Consider the following 11,835-nt stretch of genomic DNA (forward strand, 5'->3'; position numbering starts at 1 on the left):
GCAAAAAGACCGGAAAGGTGTGCGTTATCGAATGTGGTGGGCCGGTCTGGTCCAAAATGCCCGGGCCGATTTTTTGTCCCAGTCCGCCCCTGTATACGTGTGTGTGTGTGTGTGTGTGTGTGTGTATATATATATATTTTTTAATATATATTTATTTATTTTTTAAGTTTTTAACAATTGTAAAAAGGGCAGACAAAATTGATTGAGAATCATCATCCCATGAAACATATTAACTTACCAGAGATGAAGCTGTGCTAACCCACAAAGCTTTGCAAATGCACACATGTATCATGCAACACTGAAATAATAGTTTAGGAAAGCAAAGATAGTGTTAAAATGTTAAAATAATAATGAGATGTGAAAAAGTAGAAGCAAACAAAACACAGGGAGGACCCACAAAAGAGACCAAGCACTGTTAACTGTTAGTTTACTGAACTGAATCAAACAAGATCTTACTGGTTTTTCTTCTTGGAGTTTCTTTTTGCATACAAATAAATGCCAGTGGCAACTATCACTAGAAGGAGAAGGAGGTGTATCAATCAATAAGGCCAACAGACTTACTTGCACTTTCTATTTAAATATCCCTGTTTACCACACTTCCTTTGAAACATGAATCAATTAACTGTTAATGGCAAAAAATGGGTTTAAAAGGCACCCATTCAACTAAAGATTAAACAAAGTTCATTTCAACATGAGCCCCAAGAATTGAAACCTGAATATCTGTTTTCCTTGTATTAAGTTTTAAAAAATAACTAAAATTATCACAGCAAACCTGCTATTGTTGTTTGGCAATAGCAATGGTTAATGATTAATAAAACTCAAGACACTTGACTCCGATGAAAAATGGATGACATGAGCAAAATACAAATCAAGTAAAGCTCTACTCACGTTCACAACATACAGTTACCAAGTTGTGATTACATAGACTACACTGTGCTGTTCCTGAGAGGCCACCGTGTTGTTAACTTGAGGCTAAATTCATTCAAATTTAACATCTCCACCATTCAAGGATTAAGCCCACAGATTTGGAACTTACCAACAGCAACAGCAACACCAATACCAATACCAACTGCGTGGCTGTCTGTAAGATAAAATGAAGGGGAACAGAAAATTGTGTCATACAGTGAATTTGACAGGGATAAAAACAATGATTAGCATCTGTTGCATGTGTATTGCTAAAAAAAAAAAAAAAAAAAAAAAAAAAAAAAAAAAAGAATGAAATTCAACAGTGGATATTACAGAGATGACTTACGGGACGACCCAGTGGGGGGAGGAACAGTGGCATCAACTGTAGAGGAGATGTGATATTAAACAAAAGATCAAGCCAATCTATCGTTCTGTCTCTCCCCACTTACACACGAGCATGCACATCATTGTTACTGACAGGTTTGTTAGTAAACAAATCAGTCTTTTTACATATGATACAGTGATGGGAAATGATAGCACTTCATGCATTTTACATAAACTGTAAAAGCTGGGCAGCACTTTTTCTACAGTAACTGTACTATCAGTTTGACTGTTAAGGAAAGAGTAAGTGTTACATACCAAAAACAGAGAGATATTTGACAAAACGGTTAACTATATAGCAAATGTATCCGCTCATTAATTTCAATGTATACATATACACATTCAAGTGTTTGAGTTTAGTACAGAGACAGACAAGGAAAATGCATGGGGTATTTACACTTATGAAGGCTTAAAATATAATGCTTTTCACCGGACTATTTGATTATGCTCTGAATTAATCTGCATATAGATCATATGATTTATTATACTGAGTAATTATTATGTGAAGTGGTTTAATGTGATTACGTGATAATGTGGTGGGGTTAGCCAAAAGCAAAACCAAATTCAAGCCATCCTACTACATAGTGTCATTCTCTGGAGGACTCTACCTGAGGGTGGCGTTCTGTTTGGGCGATGAGTGGTGGTTGTAGTAGTTGTTGTAGTAGTGGTTGTAGTGGGTGTCATTGTGGTTGGCGCTTCTACAAAGGCAGTGAAATTAATCAGTATCAGTACTAATCAATACTGACACTCAATTCAGGAAGGTGTTGAAATCATAGTTTTTACAACTTCCATGGTGGTTTCTGATTCATTTGAAGATAACAGAAACTGTTAAATCTCCATGCAATGGGCACAATACAAGAGAATAACTGAATGGATTAACTAGGCTCTTAAAAGGTTTTGCTAGTAAATTCTTTGTTGATTCCATATGTAATTTGATCATTTCTATTACCAATTGTACCTGTTTTATGTTAACCCCTCTCAGCTGTATAGCTGATTTAAATATCATCTATTGTTAAACTACCATTTCAGAAATATGTGCTTTCATTGGGGAAATGTGTTATTCAGTTTTCCTCCTTTCACAAGATCTCATATCTAGCCTAACCCTAACCTACAAGCAGCCAGGCTTGATATTGAGTTTTTAAACTGTCTGGGGAAAAAAAGATTACAAACAAAATTCCTCATCCTAAATTTTGAAAAATAATTAATTTCTTAAAATCCCCCATTTAAAAAAAAAAAACTATGACATATCCAGATTTTTTCAGAGCACAGAGATGTTAATTAGTAAATGCCCAGTTAGACAAAAGAGGAAAAAAAATGTAGACTGTGCACAGTCCGTTTTGTCAAATGACAGACATCAAACATTACCAGAAATCAAAATATTAGTTGCATTTTAGGGCCTAAGCATTTTTGGAGAGCAAAAATGTTGGCAGCCATTTTTCTGTTTTCATTTATACTCTATAAAAATCTCGGATGCTGAGTGGGACTTAAGAACATTACATAATACTGCTAAACATGTAGCATCTGATAAAAACGTTATAAAAACAGAACATTAACATGTTCTAACATTTTCAAACAGTCTATTTTTTGCTTCATTAGGCTTATGTCAAGTCATAGATTACTTTGTCTTTACTTACGTTTACATATTGGAGGTTTAGGCGACCACTGGCCATCAATTGTACATGTCAGACCAGGTCTCCCTTCCATAACAAATCCAGTATTACACCGGAACACGACAAACGCCTTGTATCCATAAGGGGGTCGAGCACCACTCTCAAAGTGAGCATTTGCAATATTAGGATCCTCACAAATAACCTCTGCAGACAAAGATATTTTGAGATAGTGATAAATGAATAGACCAAAATGGTACACTCAAATATGACAGTAAGAGTTAAGATTTGACTGAGAAAATGTTTGAAAACAAGCAAACATACATACTGATACATTTTGGAGGATCTGGTGTGAAATGTCCATTTTCTGAACAAGTTAATGATGATGATCCGTTGAGTGTGAAATCTTTTTGACACTTGTATTGTACAACATCTCTGTAACTGTAGCTGTCTCTCTGCGGAGTGAAAGGGGATGCATTCTCCACCTGAGGCGGCGGCTCACAAGTCACCACTGCAAAACAAAATGACATCTATAAGAATGGAGAAAGAAACTTGGGCCTTGTAGTGTAACTGAATCATGTGCCATGTATGAATACACACAGATTACCGACCTTCACATACAGGCACCCGGCCAGACCAACCTCCGTCTCTACAAATCCTTTCATTTTGGCCAACCATCATGTAACTAAAGACATAGAGGAAAATGTTTGATACATCACAAATGCAAAGATTTCTGATATTGAGTTTGTGAGTTAAAAAAAAAAATACTGAAGAGGTTGTACTGGTGCAGAGCATTCAGTATATTGCATTGATATATCCCACCTCAACACAGCAGCAAAAGCATATCATGCAATAAAAATGAATGGAGGACACACCGCATACAGCTTGCTTTGTCATTAATACATTTCATATTCATAACTTGTTGCACAGTGTGGATTTGGGTGTGTGGATAATTAAAACATTACTTATCATTATTATTATTATTAAAATGTTTAAGTCTTTCTGGGAAACTCATAAGATAGTAAAATCACACGAATCAACTAGGTAATTTTCTGACAGGTGGAGATGTTGAACGGCAATTTAATAGGGAAATTTTGTTTCGAACTGTGAAACTAAAAACACATTGACCGTGTAAGAGTTATCTTATGTTTGTAATATTGAAAAGTTACGAAAATATGCCTCTCTAAAGAAAAACTGATGACAGAACATCAAATCATTACTGACCCAGGATTGCACCGAGCCACAGCCTTGTCCCCAAACAGAGTATCTTGATATAGGAACTCTCCATTTTCCACTTCTCCAGGGGAGCCACAATTTTTCCCTAAAAAAGAATTGTGTAAGGAGTAAACTCAGCCATACTTATTACTGGTATGATTTACTGGATTAAGAGATGCACTTGTGACATGATAGACTGATCTCTTACAGATACATAGCAGGTAGGGGTTCATCAGTCGATCAGCCCAAGATCAGAACCAGACTTCTTCATGCTAAATCAGCTCAGAGCGGGAGCGACAGCTTGTCTGACTATAAAGCTGACTGTATTAACTAATCTCAGGCACCAGTTTTGCCAGATAGCTCCGAACGGCTGAGGCGCAGCAGTTGACAAATTTGTGGGTTGGAAACCATCTCAATTTGAACGATGCTGAACAGTTCTAACAGTTTAAACAATGTTAGAATTGTTCAATATTGTTCAAATTCAACATGTAATATTTCAAACAGTGTGAAACGTTGTTTAAGCAGTGTTGCTGGATTGGAGGAAATCATGACATGTTCAAATGTAATCTTGTACAATTTAGTTTTTGGTGAAAAACTAGAGTAAATGCAGTTGTATGAAATGGGAAATTTGAGGATGTTTTCCTATCAATATAAAATAGATATTACGGAGGGAATTATGACCTGTTTAACTTCCTAACACAAATTCTAACTAATTGCTTATACAACCTAATTAGCACTACAAAAATTTTATTTGTAAACTGTAGGGCTGTAGTCATCCAAAGAAAATCTTGGTCGACCAAAGTCCTGAAATTTCGACCAAAAGTTGACTAATCGGGGGGCGGCGGGAACACACACAGAAAAAAAAAGTTACTATTTTTAGATTAATAAACTGGGCAGTAACCTACCTGGTAGCCTTGTCCGCCTAAATGAATTATAAATAAACATAAACAACTAGTATTTGCAGTATATTAAATCGTTATTGACCTAACTATTTTGCACTGAATGAAACACTCGAGTTGGTCGGCTCTGACAGCGTTGCATCACGTGCACCTACGCAATATCATAGCCTATGATTTCCGAAAATAGTACTATGTCAAGCTGCCGTCGTCACCGGTGTGTGCGCCTGCAGTTATTAAACGATTATTAGACTAAAACTTTGAAATATGCCAATTCTGATATGTTTATACTCAAAACTGACGGATCAACCTAACGCAGACATGTTAGCTTACCGTTTTTAGGTAATATGCCATGTTGGTTGTTGAGCTGTGATACACAAACTGTTGTTTGCAACGTTTCCATTTGACTTTTTTTCCAACTATTTTGGTAAAATGCTGCCACACTGATGAGGTCTTTGACATCGTAGAGGACTAAATGTTCATTAATCGTTCTTAATTAAGCAAATATTTGGAAAACCAGGCCTAATTTTTTCTTCAATTCAGAACATACGGACCTACCTATCTGTCTCCGCCAGTGGGTTGGGCTAATCCAAAATTGTGAAAACAAGGGGGGTGTTCTGAAGACAGACTGTTACCTGTAGCACTAAGTGCTTTACTCCTGATAAAATTAACGTGGCAAATAATCAACCAATCAGATTTTGGTCGACCAAGAACGTATCCCGACCAGTCAACTAACAGACTACAGCCCTAGTAAACTGAAGCAAATATAAAAAATAATATAAGAAATTATTTTTTTTTTAAAATGGACTTTCGAATAGTTTAAACTGACTTTGAGAAGATTAAAATTGTTTTTTGGGTTCAGGGAGAGTAAGCATACTTGCTCTCTAGGTACAAACGCTGTTTGTGTGGACTGTTAATTACATTAAACTAAAGAAAATCATAATGGCCACAATCGGTATCAGTGGGTCAGACAATCGGAATCGGCCAAGAAAAAATGCAATCCGTGCATCCCTAACAGTAGGCCTACACAATGTACAAAAAAAGAGTGCAAAAATATTTACTCTCGCATTTCAGATTGACTTGACTCCAAGTGCCAGCAATACAGATGATCTTCCGAGCGCCTCCCGCAGATGCATAGCCAACATCACAGACAAAGGTAACTTCTGATCCATTTTCGAAATGTGTTGTGAATATGTCATTTTCACTCAAATGCATGTTGGGTCCTGCGACTGGTACGGAGCAGTTCTGAGCTGTGGAGAGAAAATACAGAGAGAAAACAACATCAAAATGTGAAGTTAACCTTCCACTTACCTTCAAATTTAGTAACCTTTTTTTTTTAAGCTATTGAAGTCAATTTGACCACAGTAATTTAAACCTCCAGAAAATGATAATAATACAAACTGTTACGAGTCAGGTACTTAATGTGCCTTGTTGACGACCTAAATAGCCCTTTAAATAAAACATAACCTGCCCCATTCACCCCCCTTGTCCATCAAAGGTCTTGAGGGAATCATGTTTTTCTCTCCCAAATGTTTTTGGATGATTAGAACTGGCATGTTATAGTTCCCCAGTGTCATCCAAAACAACTAAAACAAATTTGTGTAAAATGTTCGTATGTGTTATACAGTACAGGCCAAAAGTTTGGACACACCTTCTCATTCAATGCGTTTTCTTTATTTTCATGACTATTTACATTGTAGATTCTAACTGAAGGCATCAAAACTATGAATGAACACATGTGGAGTTATGTACTTAACAAAAAAAGGTGAAATAACTGAAAACATGTTTTATATTCTAGTTTCTTCAAAATAGCCACCCTTTGCTCCGATTACTGCTTTGCACACTCTTGGCATTCTCTTGATGAGCTTCAAGAGGTAGTCACCTGAAATGGTTTTCACTTCACAGGTGTGCCTTATCAGGGTTAATTAGTGGAATTTCTTGCTTTATCAATGGGGTTGGGACCATCAGTTGTGTTGTGCAGAAGTCAGGTTACTACACAGCCGACTGCCCTATTGGACAACTGTTAAAATTCATATTACGGCAAGAACCAATCAGCTAACTAAAGAAAAACGAGTGGCCATCATTACTTTAAGAAATGAAGGTCAGTCAGTCCGGAAAATTGCAAAAACTTTAAATGTGTCCCCAAGTGGAGTCGCAAAAACCATCAAGCGCTACAACGAAACTGGCACACATGAGGACCGACCCAGGAAAGGAAGACCAAGAGTCACCTCTGCTTCTGAGGACAAATTCATCCGAGTCACCAGCCTCAGAAATCGCAAGTTAACAGCAGCTCAGATCAGAGACCAGATGAATGCCACACAGAGTTCTAGCAGCAGACCCATCTCTAGAACAACTGTTAAGAGGAGACTGCGCCAATCAGGCCTTCATGGTCAAATAGCTGCTAGGAAACCACTGCTAAGGAGAGGCAACAAGCAGAAGAGATTTGTTTGGGCCAAGAAACACAAGGAATGGACATTAGACCAGTGGAAATCTGTGCTTTGGTCTGATGAGTCCAAGTTTGAGATCTATGGTTCCAACCGCCGTGTCTTTGTGAGACGCAGAAAAGGTGAACGGATGGATTCCACATGCCTGGTTCCCACTGTGAAGCATGGAGGAGGAGGTGTGATGGTGTGGGGGTGTTTTGCTGGTGACACTGTTGGGGATTTATTCAAAATTGAAGGCACACTGAACCAGCATGGCTACCACAGCATCCTGCAGCGAAATGCCATCCCATCCGGTTTGCGTTTAGTTGGATAATCATTTATTTTTCAACAGGACAATGACCCCAAACACACCTCCAGGCTGTGTAAGGGCTATTTGACCAAGAAGGAGAGTGATGGAGTGCTGCGGCAGATGACCTGGCCTCCACAGTCACCGGACCTGAACCCAATCCAGATGGTTTGGGGTGAGCTGGACCGCAGAGTGAAGGCAAAGGGGCCAACAAGTGCTAAACACCTCTGGGAACTCCTTCAAGACTGTTGGAAAACCATTTCAGGTGACTACCTCTTGAAGCTCATCGAGAGAATGCCAAGAGTGTGCAAAGCAGTAATCAGAGCAAAGGGTGGCTATTTTGAAGAAACTAGAATATAAAACATGTTTTCAGTTATTTCACCTTTTTTTGTTAAGTACATAACTCCACATGTGTTCATTCATAGTTTTGATTCCTTCAGTTAGAATCTACAATGTAAATAGTCATGAAAATAAAGAAAACACAATGAATGAGAAGGTGTGTCCAAACTTTTGGCCTGTACTGTACATGCTATACAGCTATAACAGTCTGGTGTCAAATAGACCCCAAAGAAACACATATGCCTATATCATGTGAATTTTGTTTACCCAGTTGTCCCCATTAAATTACGGGAAAAGTCACTAAATGTGAAGCAAAAAAAAAAAAAAAAAAAATGTTAATCATGTATTAAGACACGTTAAACACTGACTGGTGTCAAATTGACCCCAGAGATAACAGAGGGGTTAAGTTAACCCAAGTCAAAGCATTAGCCTTTGTATCTCATCACACTAATGTCACGAGGTTTTTTCGCATTGCCACTCACCTTGAGCGATGCCAGTAAGGCTGATAGTGCTCAGCAGGAGCAGGTAAGACACGCCCACGGGCTTCATGGCCTAGTCTGTCAGGTGTTTGGTGAAGTCGCTGAACTCCTTCTGGTAATGAGGAATTCAAATGTGAATACTTATTCAGGTTAAATCCTGCTTAACTTTTTGGACGCCGACACCAGTGTTGATTCCAAGAAAGGGTAGGCGGTTCTGCCCAGTGAATAATCAACACGACAGTCGTGTATTGTTCTTTTGACGGCTGACTAGTAAGTTACCGTGACGTTAATACATATCAAATTACTTATAGCTTACATCTGTATATGGTGTTTTAATAAAGACCCTCGCTAATGGTCGTTAACCACGGTTAGCCAAGATACGTTCCGTTATTTCCTGTATTAAACGGTCAAACCAGGTCAGTTGAAATATCAGTCAATGCACGTGGCGTTGAAAACATAACAGAATTACCGTTACGATCCAAACCTTTAAAAATTATAAATTAAGATTTTCTGAATGGCTGAGTATCACTTTATATTTCTCTGGCTGCGTTAGGCTCCACTGGCGTATTTCCGTGAAATTTCAACCCTTTTAAAACGACTTTGTTAGTCTAGTGTTGCTACAGTATCCTTCCGCAACACACACGGAAGGGCGGTAGTTAACAAAACAAACCAAAGGCGTCGGTCGATTTCTCGTGAAAATGAGAGCTGTTTCGTTGATAAGAAATATGCCGAATTGACAACTAAAACCTCACATTTTGTAAAATGCCTCGTTTGTCTCGTCTTACAAGAGAGAACGGCTCGTATGTGTCTAGCCTTGGCTAACATTAATGTTAGACAGCTAGTTAGCCAAAAAATATATATATTATAGTCATTAGCTTAAACGGTTAGCTAGCTACGTCACATCACAAGGGAGCGCTGTCGTTGACTTTCCATTGAATTGGTTATGGATGTTTTAAGATAATTAGTTAGTTAACTATTTGAGCCATTCTTACCTTACAACGGTGCCAATTCAGTACAGCAGATTGTGCCTCCACTGTGGATGTTCCCTGTGTGGTGGGCCGTGGCTGATGCAGCTATGTTTGTGGTTTCCTGTAAAGGGGCGGGGTGTCTCAGATGCGTCACTCATGAGATCTTTGGCCGATGGGCGTTGAATACAGAATGGTTAAAGTGTGGCAGTACACTTCCTGTCGAGCATGATATTTAATGATTGATCGACATAAAGATAGATAGATTACTATACTTTTGTCGCTCCTTCTTAACCTTTTTTGAATTGCATAGCAATTAAATGTTTTTGTTTGGAGCTGCCCTGGAAATTGCAGTGTGTAACCTGTTTTTGTTATCATCTTGAAATTTTCATAAACTTGAGATTAAAATACCTCAGTTCCCATACTTTAAAGATGCTTCATTGCTGACTCAATATTGGTTCAAGAGATTAATTATATACCTGGGTGAGGTAGGCTACAGTACTTTTATGGTATCTGAAGAGACAGTTTTTGATATTACAGCATGTAGACTTGGATCCGGCCTCAGTTAATTTCCATATTGAACTTGAATCTGTTTATTTAAGTGGCCATGGCACTGTTGACACGCACTAGGACAACAACAGCAACAATTCATGCCTTATGTACAGGGTATCAAACACAGTGTGGCTGAATTGTCCCTCAGATGTATGCAGCAATGAGTGCATCGATATTAAGCTGCCACTGGAAAGATACAGGCAGCTAGTCAGGACTATGGGTCTCTGTTTTTGGAGTCACAAAATCCTGAAGTATTACGTCATCTGTAGACAGGATATGTTGGGTTTGGCTTTCCATTGTGTAATGTCCAGGCACTGAGATAGTTCCCCTAATCTCAAAATGTGCCATTGTTGGACCTATTTCCAGGGAGGAACAAAATGAAAATAAATACTTGACCTAAACATATTTGATCTGATGGGCATACACCCACATTCCACTGTCATTATTAGAGTGCTCAGCACTTCCACTATTGCAGTGGTTCTCAACCTTGCATTCAGGTTTTTCCCCAGAAAGATTTGGAACATTTTATTTCACTATTATTTTATTGACTAGAAGGTAGCCCAATTAGAGGATGTACAAGAATGACTATTTCTATTAATAGGTTTCACACTTTTCACTGTTACTCTGCCAATCTACAGTATCGACAGTTATGGAATAACTAAATCTTATCAGTTGTGGATCCCTGAGATTACATCACATCAAATACGGGCCCACGGCCTGATGTGTGTCAATTTGGGGGTCCTTGACACCAAAATGGTTGAGAACCCGTGCACTCTAGCATCATCAATCCTTGCTTGATAGTTTTCTTCTTTCACTTTAATAAGTTTAATGTGCATCAGTTCAATGGATGCTTTTTAATGATTTTTAACAACATATTTAAGTTATATTTGAGGCAAGCCTGAGGTGCCAAATAGCAAAGTACTCAGCAAAGAAGGGCCTGAGGTTGAGTGTGTCTGATCTAAAAACCTGCCAATTTTGGTGCATCAGTGGGTGTATTTTGCCTATTGGGTGTTGACATGCATACAGCCACTGGCATATTATTTATGTATTAACTGTGGGTATATAAAGTTATGATGTAATTATATGCTAATTGATAGCTCTTTCTTTTCAACACAGCAACACATCACTTCATTAGGTTAGACTTAGCTTTACTGTAGCCTTACTCCAGTGTATTATGTGTAATTTCACTACAACACGTTTTTTTTCATGATTTTAATATATTTATATACACTATATCCCTAACTGTGCCCAGTTAGGTATACCTAAGTAGTTATCAGTGTACACTACATAATTAGGCATTAATAGGCGTACCTAAATATACTGTATTATACCCCTGAAAAACCATGTAAGTACTGTATTTTTTACTTTCATTTCATTGATGCATAGGGGTCCACCTTACAAGCCCTTTAATATAAAAAAGATACTGAATTTAAAGAAAATCACATGATTTTATATGTTACAATAATAAAAACATGAAGCAAAAATATTACTCTATGACTTAACTCAGCAAAGAGGGACCTGAGATTGTGTCTTATCTAAGGTGAGACATGCAGATAAACATGTTGACCTATCCTCCAGACTTTACCTTAATGATTATATCTTGTTGAGCATTCATACATCAGCAAACGATAGAGCCATAAAACTCACATGATGTAAACTGATAAGCTTTCCAAGGAACTGCAGTATCTCTGTAGCATGTAGGTCAGCAAACCAATAGGAAACATTAAAATGCACTTTTAGCTCATCAGAATTACTGGTGCGATAT

General features: G+C 38.0%; 1 protein-coding gene across 5 annotated transcripts in view; it reads right to left on the reverse strand.

Moving 5' to 3' along the window:
• LOC115362707 (C4b-binding protein alpha chain-like) overlaps positions 1 to 9,642 on the reverse strand; it is a 15,281-nt gene extending 5,639 nt beyond the window's left edge. For 2 of the 5 annotated variants that reach the window (XM_030056751.1, XM_030056750.1), the window contains exons 1-11: positions 9,546 to 9,642; positions 8,557 to 8,665; positions 6,067 to 6,255; positions 4,119 to 4,215; positions 3,506 to 3,579; positions 3,223 to 3,405; positions 2,922 to 3,101; positions 1,896 to 1,985; positions 1,253 to 1,288; positions 1,037 to 1,081; positions 457 to 514 (exon numbers count right to left, since the gene is read on the reverse strand). In XM_030056751.1, coding sequence (XP_029912611.1) covers positions 457 to 514; positions 1,037 to 1,081; positions 1,253 to 1,288; positions 1,896 to 1,985; positions 2,922 to 3,101; positions 3,223 to 3,405; positions 3,506 to 3,579; positions 4,119 to 4,215; positions 6,067 to 6,255; positions 8,557 to 8,623 — 1,019 coding nt within the window. In that variant the 5' untranslated portion in view covers positions 8,624 to 8,665; positions 9,546 to 9,642. The remainder of the gene's footprint in view (positions 1 to 456; positions 515 to 1,036; positions 1,082 to 1,252; positions 1,289 to 1,895; positions 1,986 to 2,921; positions 3,102 to 3,222; positions 3,406 to 3,505; positions 3,580 to 4,118; positions 4,216 to 6,066; positions 6,256 to 8,556; positions 8,666 to 9,545) is intronic. The other 3 variants (XM_030056753.1, XM_030056754.1, XM_030056755.1) reach the window with 3 other exon arrangements.
• Positions 9,643 to 11,835: the final 2,193 nt, after the last annotated feature.

The sequence above is a fragment of the Myripristis murdjan genome, chromosome 7, assembly GCF_902150065.1.
Source record: "Myripristis murdjan chromosome 7, fMyrMur1.1, whole genome shotgun sequence".
Taxonomy (NCBI): Eukaryota; Metazoa; Chordata; class Actinopteri; order Holocentriformes; family Holocentridae; genus Myripristis; species Myripristis murdjan.